The 15,615-nt window shown below is 48.1% G+C and overlaps 1 protein-coding gene across 1 annotated transcript in view; it reads right to left on the bottom strand.

Annotated features, from left to right (window-relative positions):
- LOC144143564 (WD repeat-containing protein 26) overlaps positions 1-15,615 on the bottom strand; it is a 29,829-nt gene continuing 14,214 nt past the window's right edge. Inside the window, exons 6-15 of the mRNA XM_077675364.1 lie at positions 14,997-15,094; positions 14,264-14,469; positions 10,273-10,383; positions 9,946-10,086; positions 8,396-8,515; positions 5,723-5,868; positions 3,987-4,065; positions 3,474-3,603; positions 2,990-3,190; positions 1-2,349 (exon numbers count right to left, since the gene is read on the bottom strand). Coding sequence (XP_077531490.1) covers positions 2,270-2,349; positions 2,990-3,190; positions 3,474-3,603; positions 3,987-4,065; positions 5,723-5,868; positions 8,396-8,515; positions 9,946-10,086; positions 10,273-10,383; positions 14,264-14,469; positions 14,997-15,094 — 1,312 coding nt within the window. The 3' untranslated portion in view covers positions 1-2,269. The remainder of the gene's footprint in view (positions 2,350-2,989; positions 3,191-3,473; positions 3,604-3,986; positions 4,066-5,722; positions 5,869-8,395; positions 8,516-9,945; positions 10,087-10,272; positions 10,384-14,263; positions 14,470-14,996; positions 15,095-15,615) is intronic.

Raw genomic sequence — 15,615 nt, 5'->3', positions numbered from 1 at the left:
TTTCATGGTTTGCGTTTTCTTTTATGTGAAGCATGAAACTGAGTGGCATCGATTACAGGAAAAATGCTCGGAACAGTACTCAGGGCTCCAAGTCCGACGAACGATCTTTGATGCGATCCAAGTGTGTTGCAAGAAGCGCAGGACACACCATTTTTTTCCTTTCTCTAAAAGCGTTAAAATATATTTGCACAAGCAAGCAAAACGAGCCGTCAAATTCTCTTGTTGCCACTCTCACCCAGGGAAGCAAAAAGAGACATCAAATTCAATACGGCAGTTATAGAAGCACAAGCATAGGCACATGGTCGTTCACCACTGCAATCCGGAGCCGTAGCCATCGCAATCCAAAAAATAAAAATAGGCCACGAAAGAGACATTAACGAGCCTGTGCTTATGCGTCCATAGTCATCCGTGGAACGCTCTGCAAGCAATGCAGAGGTGGTTTTGCAAGTTGAGTTTGAACAGTGCAGAAACACAGTGCGAATACGTTTTTTCTCTTTCGTTTTCTCAATTTCATGTTTGGCCGAGAGGTTAGACAATGCCCGGCAACAACAACAAAAACAGCAGAAAAACATCTTTTGTGCCAACGTTTGCGACAAAATAAAACAGGGTGTCACCCCGCAGCCCCAACAACGCAAATACAACCAATTCAAATTCATTTGGCGCAATCGCTACAACAAAATTTCCAAACATCGAAAAGAAAGATTCCATCACTGCATCTTGCTACAGCTTTCTAAAGCACCTACCAGCATCCTCTAACAGCTTGGCAACATTGAAATACACGGGCAGAAACAAAAAGTGATGTTAATGTCTCAAATGTTATTACTGGCATGCTCGCGCCATTGGCATACATACACGAGGGGGAAAAAAAATACTAAATTTGTTACATTCCCGTATTCTCGTCTAAATCACGCACACACAATTTACGGTGGCCCTCAGGGCTTCAAGACTGGGTCCTGACAGCAGCTTCGCAGCATTGATCTGAATTATTGTCTAGGTAAGTTGACGCACCCATGCTCTTAAACACACGCAGTCTGTATTTACAAGGTAACGTGACAAGCAGGTCACTTTAATCGTGGCAAACTCCGAGAGTTCACTTTAAAAAGAGAACACAGCCTCCACTGCAAGCTTAACAGACACTGCCCAAAATATATTCTTCGCAAGTCACTTTCTTTCAGGTTAACCACTGCTCTTGGTAAAATGCCGCAATTTTGGGACAAATTAATTACCGCAAGGAACATCACTTCGTGAATAATCATGTTCTATAATAACAAATGACGACATGCATGGCCCAGCACTGGTCACATTATCATGCAGGTAACCGCTGTATGTCTTAAAACCTAGCCAATGTACCAATGTCGCATTACGTGTCATTTACGTGACATTTACGTGTACGTTACGGATAAACTCAAAATAAGAACGCCGTGCGTTATGTCACGTCACTATAATCCCATCGCTTGTGCTTTGATTTAAATGCTCCAGGCTTTGATAGGCTGGAGCCATGAGCAATACAGTGCAAATTCGCAACATTGTTCCCGCAACAGTGCAAGTTTCAGCGCAATACCATAACACCAACAATCTACATCCACACGATACACGATCACAAATCTAATTTCGTGGCAAGAGTCGCCATCTAGCACGTCCACCGACAATGTATGATTCCGCTGAAAGCTGGACTGTTGACAGAGAATTCCAGCCGCTGAAATTCGGCGCAAAATGCTTTGAGCATCCAGCATGTCGGCGTAACCTTCTTTTAAACGCGTCAATCAAAGACAAAAAATAATCACTAAGAACATCACGATACCAACATCGCCTTTTCTCCAACTCGCCGAGCTCGCAGGGGGAAGCGAGCTCTTTCACAACAGACACTCGCGACCTGCTAGCCAACCTCCCACAATCCGTTTCTCGGGACTTTCCAGCCAAGCCAAGCCAAGCCGGACTGCATTTCGTGCTGCGTGCCAGCCTGAGGTCGGCATCCACCGTCTGGATTCCTCAGGCCCAACCGAGGCTCTAGCATGCACGTCATCCGCTCGCCCGCCACGTACAATCCACACCAAGCCAAGCCAAGCCCCAACCGCCGAGTGCCCGTTGTCTGCTCGCAGGACGCCCTGGTTGTCTCCGCCTGGCTGATAAAACTTGCGACGCACGGGAGGCTCACCACTCTCGTTCGACAGAACCTTCTCTCTCCATCTCCCACCATGCTGTGCGCACGCGCTATGAAACATGTTGCATTATTTAGAGTCCCTTAGAAGATAAGGAAAGGCGAGGGGGGCTAGACGACCGAGTTGCCGTCCCCGTCGCAAACGCCGTTGCTGCTGCCATTGGAGTAGGGCGACCCCTCGGCCATGTCACCTGCACACCAGAGGGTGGAGAAGACGCTGGCAGTGCCGTCCGCATCCACAACTTCACAACAAGATGCCAACAAAGAAGTCGCTGTGATCAGAAGCGCAACGCACCCCCAGGAACTTGAAAGCACCACTCAAGTAGGTGCATCACTTCAAATGGTGCATTGCTCACACAGGGGCACCTTTTGAGTAGGTGCACTGCTTCAGCAGGTGCATCGCTCAGTAGGCACATTTAAGGGGCCATGAAGACAAAACACAAGTTTGTTTTGTTTGAAAGATTTGGTGTTTTATAGTACCCCAGCCCACCACACTTCAACGTTCTTGCAACCATGCCCTGGACCTCAACGCTTGCGTTCCATCAAAAATTTTCGTACCTGCGAGAGGAAATGGCTGTCACCATTCGCTCTCTGCGGCGGAAAAGCCTCCTAACTAAACCACCACACCAATGACGCTGCAGGGACTATGCCAGCGGCAACATCCAACACTCGAGCTTTCCAACGTTTCGTGAATCGCGTAACAACGACCCGGTACTTCAACTCCAGATTATCAAGACAGTCCAACCGGAAAGATGACCTCCCCTTGAAGGATTTTAAAACAGGTTCTCTGCGCAAATACAGGAACTTGGTGAAGAGGGATGTTGAAGGTACCTGAGTGGGAGTTTGGGGAGGAGGCAGCAGCCGTGGCCGGCGGGGCGGGGCCCCAGACCCGGATGGTGGAGTCGTCGGAAACGCTACACAGCATCTGCGGGTAGACCGGGTTCCAGGCGACGCAGTTCACCGAGCGCGAGTGGCCCTGAAGCACCGCAATGGGCTTCTCCCACTTGACGTGCCAAATGTACACCTTGTTGTCTGCAATGAAAAAACAGAGAGAGAGTGTTCAATAAACCTCCCCTTCTATGGCCCTTATTCTCTTCTACAATGCAGGCTTATACTAGTGATGCGAAGGCACCTTCACGCGATACCGCCGTCATTGTGCCATGCGACAGTACAAAATCGTCTCTCCGGTTTCTCTGAGAGCTTAAAACAACGGGACACATCACTAAAGCAAATCCAGCCACACGCGATGGTGGTTACCCACTTCACCATAACGAATACTGTGCCCCCCACCAAGCAGGGGAGGAAAGGAGCGCACCTTCGCTCCCGCTGGCGATGAACACCTGGTTGACACCGCCGAAGCACGACCGGATGGTGTAGTAACCCTGCGTGACACCCTGGAACTTCCGCACGAGCACCTTGTCTTCCAGGTCCCACATGTGGACACCCTGAAATGGTGCACACGTAATGGTGAGGGGGAGGGCGGCGTCACCTCAAAGAAGGGCAACAGAACAGGACCTCACTGAGCTAACAACCTGGAGTGGAGGAGTGAGAAGCAGCTGATACGGGAGTAGGGATACGGGACTGAGGATACGGGAGCGAGGATACGGGAACAAAGATACAGGAATGAAGCGATTCTGCTCGTTACATCAAGGTCACTGACAATACGACCCGCAGGGCATGATGATGACCACGTAGTGACACGAATTTTTGCTTGAAGCCAGCACACATCACAATACACGCTAGGAAAGCAAATAAAAAGAAAAAAAGAAGAAAAGAGCCAGAGACAGGGGGGCCACCCAGCGCTTTGGTGGGAGGGAGGAGCACCCACCTGTGTGGCAATGTTTAGCAGGCCCAGTCTCCCCGTATCGTCGCACGAGAATGAAATAATGGCATGGTCCTCCTGGACCCTGCACAAGGATGACAAGGGGGAGGGAACCATTCACATCTTTCTCTCTCTCTCTCTCGCTTCAGAACACACACACACACACGCACACAGTCGTACGAATTTTCAGACATACTCAATAATATGGGAGTCTCTGTGACACTGCCATACAATTCGTACCGCCAATGTACACCGACACCCAATATTTCTGATGCTGAAATCATTTCGTCTAATCTTTCTGAACATTTTCAAAAATTTGGGGAGTTTTACGTGACAAAGCTACACTTGCGCTATCAGGTACGCTGCATAGGAGGGCTACGGATCAATTTTAACCGCCCTGATATCTTTAACATGCGGCAAAATCTCAGAGCATTTGGTTTTTGCCTCCACCGGAGTTTTACCCACTTTTGCCATGCCCTGAAGTCTGGAGCGGCAGTAATCAAAGCAGCCACCGCTGCTGTTTTGGTTATCTCTTGTATTCCTGCTCTCCACATGGTGGTGACGTCCTCTGCCATCGCTCGCTTGCTTCTTTCACACCAGAGTTTCACATAAAATGTCAAATGTCACAAGATTCATGCCCTCCTTTACGTTTGGCCTAGCTGCTTTGACGCATGCTGCTTTGGTTTTGGTTTCGTTTAACAGATTCGCCGTGGGCAACAATGGGGCCTGATTCCACTATCTTTGTTGACTGCTTTGAACCAACTGTCCCCCCCCCCTCCCAACTATCAAGAAAGTCCACAAAATTTGTATTTCTTTACGAATTTGAAATGTAATTATAATTTTGTAAATGACACCTTTCAGGTTCCTGCGCACAAGATTCCGGAAACATATTCTGCGATGTATATTTATACACCCACTGAACAGCACGTCATTTTGGAAGGGGCTGGGTTTAGGTGAACAGGTGACGCTCTTACGAGAATCGGCCTTCCGAAAGCTGAACATTGCCCAAGGTATACCAGTGCATTAATCACCAACATCACCACCACGCACTCTGACAAGCCTGCCGGCTGCTCCTAGTAAAAGACACCATGACAGCCAGCCTTGATGAGAACGCAACAACACCCCTTATGATGCCGGCTTTACAATCGTTTGGCTTTGCACCAGCCATGCCGTTAGCATTTTCCTCTACATGCCCAGTACCAAGCAAAACACAGGCATATACACTACTGGTTCCTTGTACGGAATGTCGTACTCTAGCGTTAAAAGCAACGCCACAAGACCATGGGGGGAACATATACACAGCATGCTTGGACAAATTACCATGGTCAGTGTGGGGTGAGGTCAATCTGCGGTTCTAGGAACGAAGGAACATTGATACACTGTCACCACCTAACCTGCCCATCGTAGAAATTTCACCCTCTCCCTCTCAGCGACAGTGCTCCACCTCTCTGAGTCAGTGGCATCGCCAATCGTCAGTGAAGTGCCTACCAATTGCACGCTCTACACTGCACTTTTAACTGCACCCAACACTGCTTGCAATTTACATATTTTCGATAACAAAATTAAACTGGCACTCCTTAACCGCACTCATTTGTCCTCCCACAGAGTCTTTGTAGTTTCTTGAAAATAAGACAGCCAGTTTGCAAGTCAGCTTCTTTCTTGCCTCGCGCATTGCTTTGTCCTGGAATAATTTACACCCCTCTTGGGGTAGCAAAGGGGTGGCAGAGGAGAAGAAGGCGTACACATTGAAATCGGTGAGATCATCGAAGACGTATCCCCGGACTCGATGGTGGGAGTCGGCTGCGTAGACCGTGCGGCCGTCCTTGCGACAGTGCAGGCCTTGCACCCGGACACCCTCCCACGAGTCCAGCACGTTGCCGTCAAAGTCCTGCACACATCGCAGCAACAGGAAATCCGCTCGCACGATTAGCCGGAACATACGTGGAACACACTCACAAAATACACGCTAAATGAAAAGGTTAGATTACTGAAACAAAACCATGCACCCGTATGCCATTCTGTATGGCACGCTGCCATTGAAGTCCTGCACACACGCTGCAACCAGGACATCCCACTTATGATTATGCGGAACATACCGTATTTATTCGAATCTAAGCCGATAGTTTTTTTGAAATACTGATATATCAAACTCCAGGGTCGGCTTGGATTCGAGGATTTTGAAATACGCGCCAATTTCCAAGTGAAGTGGTGCACAGCTAGCGCCACCCAGAAAAGGAAGTATTGTAGCCATTACTAGACGAGCCAGTAGCCATTAAGGGCCATAGGCCGCCATTTTGAATTGTGCAGATAGTGGCCTGCGTGCGGTGTGGCGTTTGGTTTTGACAGCGCAAAAAGAAGCGGTGCCATTATAGTGCCGCTTTTAAAAGAAAAGTTGTTTTAGCTGCGGAGTTGTCGCCGAACATTCAAGCCGGGCGGGACTTCGGCGTGGATGAAAAAAATGTCCGTCGTTGGAGGACGCAACGGGAGAGGATATTTGCGTGCGCCGCAACGAGGTTGGCAATCACCGGACCACGAGAATGCCGTTACCATGAAATGGAGATGGCATTGGCTGACTTCGTTCAGATGCAGAGAGCAGCTGCCCTTCCAGTAACGACGGAAGTGCTCCAGGCAAAAGCAAGGGAGCTTTTAAGGGAACGAGGCTTATCGCGGGCACACTTCAAAGCCAGTCGGGGCTGGCTACAGAAATTCATGAAGCACTTCGGCTTTAGCCTCCGTCGTCGAACCTCAATCGCCCAGAAGTTGCCCGGTGATTTTGAAGAGAAACTGAGTTCCAGCACCGCATCTTCATGTTCAATAAACGTGTTTTCTTTTTATGAACGCTGACCTCGCCTTTTTGTTCGGCCTACATTCGAGGTAAGTTTTTTTTTTTTTTTTTTTTGCGCCTTCGGACTTTCGGGGGTCGGCTTAGAATCGGGGCCGGCCTAGATTCGAATAAATACGGTATATGGAACACAGTGATAGTACGTGCTAAATGAATGAGGTTAGATTGCCAAAACAAGGCCTTGTGCCCATGTGCCCTTCCACACTGCACTTTGATATCAAAGTCGTGTACGTGGGTCACAAGAGGACGTCTGCCCTCGTGATTAGGCGGAACATATGCGGAACACACTGATAGTACGTGCTAAATGAATGAGGTTAGTTTGCCAAAACAAGGCATTGCACTGATGCGCCCTTCAACACTGCACGTTCCTATCAAAGTCCTGTACATGTGTTGCAAGAGGATGTCTGCTCTCATGATTAGGTGGAACATATGCGGAACACACTCATACAGGGAGGACAGCTTTTAACGCAAGTCAGAGGAGCGTGAAGAACCGCACTATATAACCAAAACACATGCAACCCCCCCCCCCCCCCCCACCTTTCAAGAATTTATTATTTCAATCACTCAAGCAAACGGCACTTAAAAACTCAGGCACAGTGTCTGTTTCAACTCTTCCACATTTGCTGCTGCTGCAAGAGTTTCTCCAAGACTGCAGGTGCAGATTTAACTTCATTTTTTTAATTTCTTAGGAGAATGCATAAGCTGTTTTTAGGCATTTGGAAGAAAGGATGCCATGGAGACAGAAGCTCGGATAGTACAGCCAGTGCAACGTGATCACAGCACTTTTTTTTTGCATGGTACCTCATTCGTGGGCGAAGAAAAACACAGTTGCTTATTGTCGCAACCTTCACGCAGACACAACTTGTTGCACGGCACTGCCTCACTATCTCCCAAGGCACAAAAAAAGAAAGGGTGGTTGTCACAACAGGGCTTAAAAGAAATGTGTAAGTGAAAGAGTGCTTCATTTGTTTTTCTTTTTTTTTTTCTTTTCTGGGGCCAAGAGAAGGGGGCACACATGTCTGATGACCGATTCCTTTTCTGTGACCTTGAAACGACACGCCAGCTGCTCTGGTCGATCAGCGGGACCTTCAAGAATTGCACTAAAACCGGTATTCATAACAAAGTTGCAATCACTGACCAAGTCAATGGAAAAAAAGTTGACGTTTCGGATCTCATACGGAATCCTTGATCACAATGAGGCTTTGTGATTGTGATCACATTGTGATCACAAATTCCGTGTGGGATCCGAAACGTCAACTTTTTCCCACTGACTTGGTCAGTGATTGCAACTCCATTACGAACTCAACACCTGACCAGACGGACTACCGTCAAACCCTGGACTAAAACCAGTATCGCGCTTCGGGCAACCAAAGTGGTGTTCTAGCGCACCGAGTTTGACAAGACGCAAACCGGCATTCCCGAAAACCTGCCCACATTCAAAGGAAGAGGTTGGATTGCTGAAATGAATGAATTTAGGCGCACTAATGTCAGAAACCGAGTGTTAATGGCTCTAGAGGGCAGAAGTCGACTGCACTGCTAAGGGAATGAGAGAGGGAAAGACCCCGGTACTCACACACTGGTAGAACTGTCCCCGGATGCCACCCGTGACGTACTTCTTGCCGTCTCGATGCCACGCACACGCCGTGAGGCTGTCCTCGGGCTGGTTCTGGACCTTCATGCGCAGCTCACCCGTCTGTGCAGAAAAGGAGGAGGAGGAGGAGGAGGACACTTCATTCATGCACAGGTGTGGGGCTTCCAATTGGAGCATGCACCCCGCCACTTCGGAGTGATGACATCAACCACAAGGCAATTTCGATGACTGGAGAAGGGCACTGTTTCGTCGCAAGCCTGGTGTAAGCACCAAACTGATATCAGCATTTTTTTTTTTTACTTTCGAAAATAAAAGATGAATCCATTTCGAGTTTGAACGAACCACGGTTGATGTCTTTTTTTACAATGTTTCACAGCATGTTCTCGCAGTGTTCGTGTCACATGCTTTCCCGCCACCAGGTTTTGCCTATTTGTGGTCCCGTGAAAATTGTATAAGCAGGGCGCATTGCACATGTAGAGTTTACTTGGGAAATTAAAAAACAATGCAAAATGACAGGACACACTTAAAAAAAAAACACAACAAGGTAGCTCATTAAACTTCGGTGGCACCAATGGCAAGGAACCATTTCAAACACCCCTTTCTAACACGAAAGTTTAATGAGCTGTAAAAGTTCAAAGTGATGCATCACAAAACCGATTCTCTCATTGCACTCACCAGGGTTCATAGTACTGGAAAATGCAAAGATTACAGTTTTATGACCAACACTGTTTTGTCCATTGTTCCACCAAAAATGGCTAATTATCTCAAATTATCCCGAGCTAATTGACTGACTAAAAAAATAACGGCATCTTTGAATCAGCGGGGAAAAGCAGCAAGACTGACAAGTTTCACAGAGCGAGTTTACTTGAAAATTAAAGGGGTTGTTTTAAAGGAGCCATGAAGAGAAAATACAACTTCGTGTAATTTGAAAGAACTAAGATTCAGTATTTCACTCAGCTCCATTACAGCCCCAAAAGATGTTTTTCTATCGAAAAAAAAAAAGCAAGAAGTATGTATTTAAAAACTTTCAAATTTTGCGCCACAGTGACGTGTTATGAGCGAGAGCGACGTCATACGGGCCAACAATAAAACATAATTTTCAGTGCATTAACTGCACGTTAGCATTCAAGTGATGCGGTCAAATGGAAATAGAGGCCCCATTACAGACGTCCAGTCTTGTGTCGTCGTGACAGGTCAGTTAGGCGGCCGCCAATCGCACAAACAAGGTTCCGTGACGTCATAGAAAAGTTGCGGGAAATTGGCTCGGGGGTCGCGACTGCTTCACACGTTTTCTTCAATATCTCCGTTATTTGTTCGAAGATTGCGATGATATTGGCATCATTGTTATCGGCACTAAGCAGTCTTTCTAATCAACCCAACTTGTATTTTGTCTTCATGGCTCCTTTAAGAGCCCTTATGTGATCCTGCTAGCTGCTGGAAGCAGCAAGCACTTTTATTGCCAGCTCCAAGTAGGCTTGCAATCAGGAGGCACGAAGAGTGCGGAGGAAGGGGAGAGGAGGAAAGGGACGCACCTGCACATTCCACATCCACAGGTCGGCACAGTCCTCGGGGCCGCACACCAACAGCTGCGTGTCGTCGGGGCTCCAGGCGAAGAAGGAGGCGCCAAACGCGTGGCCCTCTAGCGTCCGCTTGAGGGACAGCGTCAGGGTTGCCTGCACAACACGCACACGAGGCGCACTTGGCAAAACACCTCCCCTACACTTCACGAGACCTCTTTGTGAGATGAGCACTTTTAGGCACACACTTCAAGCACTACTTCTCTTCGCTCTTCAACAGTCCTCCCCCCCTCTCTGCCAAGCAGACGTGAATGAAAGAACAAGTGCCGCCCCAACACTCACCGGGTTCACCTCCCAGATCTTGACCGTGGAGTCCTTGGAGCCCGTGGCCAGATATTCACCGGAATGGGAAAAGCGGCAGTACCACACCTCGTCACAATGGTCGTTGAGAACCTGCAAGCAAAGGGGTCCCATTACTCAAATTCCACCCCCCATCCTTCTCTGCGATGCTGCATGTGCAAAGGACCAGCACCAAACAGCTCCCCTGGTTAAGGGGAGACGTGGGTCTTGGAATGCTGAAATTGCCGCTCGGGTTCTGCATGCGCTATGGCGTCCATCTTGGTCTCGTCTTTCAGTTTTCAAATCCCCGCCAGAACTGCTTCGTTTCGTCCATTGGTTGTGAGTATAACCGGGGTATCAACGATGCCGCGCCGGGTCGGCCCGCACCCCGGCGCGCGCTTCCTCGTCAGCAAGTTACCATACAGATGAGCGATTTGAGAATGATAAATGCTCGCGCTGTGCACAAGGTACGGGGGCGATGTGATATATGAGTAGATTAAATGGAAAACCTGCTTATCCCACCTAGCTGAGCGCATGCACTCAAAGAATTGTGTGGTGCATGCCATTACCAGCCCCTTCGTCGCAACTCCTCTCGCGCGATGCAGATTGCCCTAAAGCCAATTTCATTGCAACGAATGGAGCAGTAACATAACAAAATAAACGTTTACAATTGTGGTGCACGATCGGCACCTCAGCCTTGGTCGCCAAAGAGAGACAGTGCGCTGCCAACGGCGAAAAAATTGAACCAACGTTCTGGCTTTGCTTTTGGTTTAGTTTTTCTGCCAAGTGCCATCTGTGTACAGAGGATTTCATAATTTTCTCATGAACTAATTTCAGCAATGAACTAATTTCAGAGGGTCTTAAGGGGAGACGAGGGTCTTGAAATGAACTTTTTTATTAATTGGTCTATGATAATGAAAATCACTGTGCATATGTGTTTTGTTTTCCTCATCTCAAATATGTAATTAGTTCTCATGTGGCCTGAGTGTTTTTTGAGTTACAAAGAAAATACTGGAGCCTAATTAAGTAATTTCTTACAGGCCGTTAAGGGGATTTTTATTCAAATTCCTTGAAAATAAATGGTATGGATGTGTAGCTTAAGACCTGCCATGCATGCTGATGCTATTTGTATTCCTGTAAAGACAGTTGACTGGATAGAATTAGTCTACTTATGCCAAGTACAGTTTTCTGAAAACTTAATGAGCTCTAATTATTACTCATAACATTTATTTGAGGTCCATTGAGCCATTTATATTGCATCAGCATGCAGTTCATTTCGTTCTGAATTCAATGGTATAACAATTATAGAAATCCTTTGAAAAAAAAACAACCTGAAAACCTCTGTAAGGCTAGGCACATATGCAAAAAAAAAAGGGAAGCTGAGAAAATCGCAGTTGAAGTTTTACTACACATAAGGGTTATTTATTGAGCACGTGAAAAAGAGAAATTCTTTAGAATGTAGCTTTCTTTTCGCTCAACACGAGCATACCAAGTTTGCTTAAATAAATTCATGGGAAAATTATGAAATCCTTCGTACACAGATGGCACTTGGCAGAAAAACTGAACAAAAAAAAGCAAAGCCAGAACGTTGCTTCAATTTTCACGCTGTTGGCAGTGCGCCGTCTCTCTTTGGCGACCAAGGCTGAGGTGCCGATCGTGCACCACAGTTGTAAACGTTTATTTTGTTATGTTACTGCTTCATTCGTTGCAATGAAATTGGCTCCAGAGCGATTTGTACAGCACGAAATGAGTTGCAATAAAGGGGCTGGTAACGGCATGCACCACACTGTCCTGTGACGTGCATGCGCTTGGCTAGGTGGGATAACCAGGTTTTCGATTTAATCTACTCACATATCCCGCCACCCTCACACGTTGTGCACAGTGCAGGCATTTGTCATTCTCAAATCGCTCATCTGTATGGTAACTTGCCGGCATGCCGGGAAGCGCGCGCCGACCCGCCGCGGCATCGTTGATGATAACAGAATGAACACATTTCCTTTGCGCCGTCGGCAAGCGGGATCCTCCACTTTATCATTTATTTTCTTTCTACGTGTTGCTGATCTAAAGATAGACGCACCTTAGTGCACCCTCAGGCGTAATCATATCGCTAACGCTATTGTCTTCGCAGCCCGTGGGGGCACTAAGCTCACCTCCGTCTCGGCGCCATTCTTGCGATAAGTTGTCATCATACACGCAGAAAGGCGTATTCCTGGCACTTTTAATACCGCTAGTTATTCCTTTTAGTTATTGATAGACATATTTACTTTGTTTTTACACCATGCGGGGCTTTTGCCGGTCCCTGCATAGGCGAGTACATGAGCCGTTGCACTGCAATGAGTGTGCCGAGCAGACGACCCACGGCACCCAGCCAATGAGATTGCGCCCTACAGTCACGTGCAGTCAGTAGCTAATTGGGCGGCGCGTTCCATCTCTTTTCTACCCCGGTTTTACAAGCAACCAACAGGCGAAACGGTTCTGGTGGGGAATTGAAAACGAAAAGACACTTCCGAATGAGACCAAGATGGACACCATAGCGCCTGTAAAACCCGAGAGACGAGTCGTCGAAAAAATGCTATTTTTGCGACGAATCTTGGCCGATTGTAGTGGTCGTCAGCACTATAAATTGATATTATGGCTCAGCTACGTACTCCTGGGTCTGGATATTTGGCTGACAGGAAGACAAATAGCTCTACTTTCAGAAAATTACAGTTTTGAAAAATCGATTTTTTGGCCAAATTTCCGGATTCTAAGACACGCGCCTCCCCTTAACTGGGGCTTTGAACCAAAACCATGTTACCTGTCAATTTTCAGTAACGGCACAAAAGGAGCGCTTCTTCCTGGCAGCCCCCCCAAAGATGTACCACCGTAGAAGTGTTACTGTAACATGTCATGGCAACACCACTAAATTTATTATTAAGCACTGCATGCATTCACATTAGAAGTTCTGTGTTACAGTAAAAGTGCTCCTTTATCTAGAGCGCAGACTGAACAGACAGTAAAGAGAAAGCAAAATCGCTACAATAGCGATGCCAGTCTTGAATTTGTTACACTACTAAAAATGGTAGGGGTGCTGCTGAAATCATAGGACAGCACACCACTGGTTAAAAGCCTCTATAAGAAAGGCCCATAAGGGTGGCAAAATGCTCAGCATGCAATTTACTATTCAAGATTATTTGGCTGTGGGTTGGGTTCCACGAGCTTTGTCTAATCGGCACAAGTGAACTGCAGAGAACGAATTGGCGGCTTTCTGTATCAGGTTGCTTGGGCTTTGGTTAGTCTTCAAAAATGCACGCGCACCACAAAAAGACTGCCAGCTAACACTGTAACATGCAAGTGCACCTAGCTGTGCAGACAGGCTGAGCTAGACTACAACTTTGTGGCCAAAAACAATGAAAAAAGCTAAAGACTATGAACAAGTGGTGCTCTACACATGCCAAAGCAGCAAAAAAAAAAAAAAATCGTACCTGCAGCCATAGATAGATTCAATAAGCCCACTCATTTTGCTAGTGATTATTAGGCAAAGTGAAAATTTAACATATCCACCTGAAATGCTGGGGTTAGACTTGGGGGTTGCCCCTAAGCTTGTCCCTCACTTCAAGTTGTTTATCAATTTGCTCTCGCACTGCAAAAAACGACCAGTCTCCAGGTTAGCTCACTTGCTAGAGTGGCTGCCCTACCTAGGCGCTGGTCCTGGGATCAAATGCCGGACCAGGAGGAATTCTTCTTTAACCGCGCAGTTTCAAAGAAAGCTGTGCAGCTATCCTTTGCGCGCAGTCAAGTGGCCGCATTTGAGGCGCGTGCCAAATTTTCCCTTGATCAAATCTCACTCCCAACTTTGGGTTTCCCTCAACCAGTCGTCAAACACTCCAATACTAAACGTGCCCAACCCTCCCTCCCTCCTCCTTTCAGGCTGACCCCAGTGTTGCCCCGGTTGCAGCGCTCTGCTAACACTGGGGCAGCCCCAGAGTCCCTTCCACACCAAGTGGTGGCGTACCTGTATGGTGCGGCAGGGGAACTGGTCGCGGGTGCAGAGGTGGTCGGTGAGCAGGCAGCAGTCGTCGTCCAGCGGGCACACGGGCTCCCCGCCCAGCTGCAGGGGGGCGTTGTGGTACGGGCAGCGGTCCCTCTGCAGTTCCACCGCCTGGCCCAGCAGGGCACGCAGCCGCCGCGGGGGCAGCATCACCGACGCCGGCAGGAAGCCTGCGGGCGCCACCGAGCATTAAGTTTTATGTGGGTTTACACATTGGAGCAGACCTGGGCTCTGAGGATGCATTGCAGTACAGGGCTCCGGATTCTTTCTCACCACCTGGGCATCCTTGACGTGCGCCGATTTCTCAACACACGGGCGCTTCTAACTTTTCGCCTCCATCAAAGAATGCACGTCCTCTCACTAGAGCTCGCCGCCGCGAACTAGCTAAATGAGTCACCATTATACGTCAAATGTTCGCTGGGTCAGTAGCTCGGCAGAGGCATCAATGTTCAACACAGTGAAAAGTGCGATCCACTTACATCCCTTTTTACGAGCCTTCTCATAACGATTAGAAAGCGTCACCCCTACATACACTGGGGGCCTCTTTGGTTATCCCCGTTGTACCCAGGGGACCAAACTTGGCCCCAACTTTTTCACACGTGCGCTTTCAGACTGCCCGCGAATTGCCCGGCACAAGTAGATAGAGTGGGGAGGCCCGTGCAACTGCAACAGGCGCGCCAATTTTGAAGAGACCGACCTTGAAGCTTCTCCATGAGCCTTTGCCGGGACGAGATGCTCTTGCCCTCCCAGTGGGACATGGACCGAAGCTCTTCCGGGCTCCCACACATCATGTAGCTGCAACAACAGAGGCCGCGTTAGGCAAAGGCATCTTCGACAACTTCAGTGTTGCTGTTGTACCGGAACATTTCTTGCCCTTTCCAACCAGCCATGCCACTGGTGTACCCATACATAACAAATGCACGCAGGAAAACAAACCCGACACTAGGCACGCATTTCCCCTGACAAAACCCAATGGTAAAAGGGTCAAGAATCGAACTGTTAGTACCCATGTATATGCAAGACAAGAATGGGGGCGTGGGGGCAGCCATTCACCTCACAGCAGTGACCAATGACACAATACGGGGAGAGATGCTTATTGGAAACATGGGTTCTGCAAAACAGTCAGGGATTGTGTATACCACAGATTTGACGGGCAGCTTGAGGACAGCCGCCAACTAAGCGCACGAAAAAACGTTGCAAACCCAAGACACAGCACACGCACCTAGTTTCAAGTTAGCCCGTTTCTACAACAGATCGGCCCTCCTCAACGGTCTCCACATGCACACTTGCAGTAAATCGCTGTGTTGAACTGCGCT

The sequence above is a fragment of the Haemaphysalis longicornis genome, unplaced genomic scaffold (genome assembly GCF_048455015.1).
Source record: "Haemaphysalis longicornis isolate Haplotype H1 unplaced genomic scaffold, Haemaphysalis longicornis Haplotype H1 scaffold_6, whole genome shotgun sequence".
NCBI lineage: Eukaryota > Metazoa > Arthropoda > Arachnida > Ixodida > Ixodidae > Haemaphysalis > Haemaphysalis longicornis.
The sequence above is the reverse complement of the archived record's forward strand: the minus strand, read 5'-3'. Positions and strand labels throughout refer to the sequence as shown.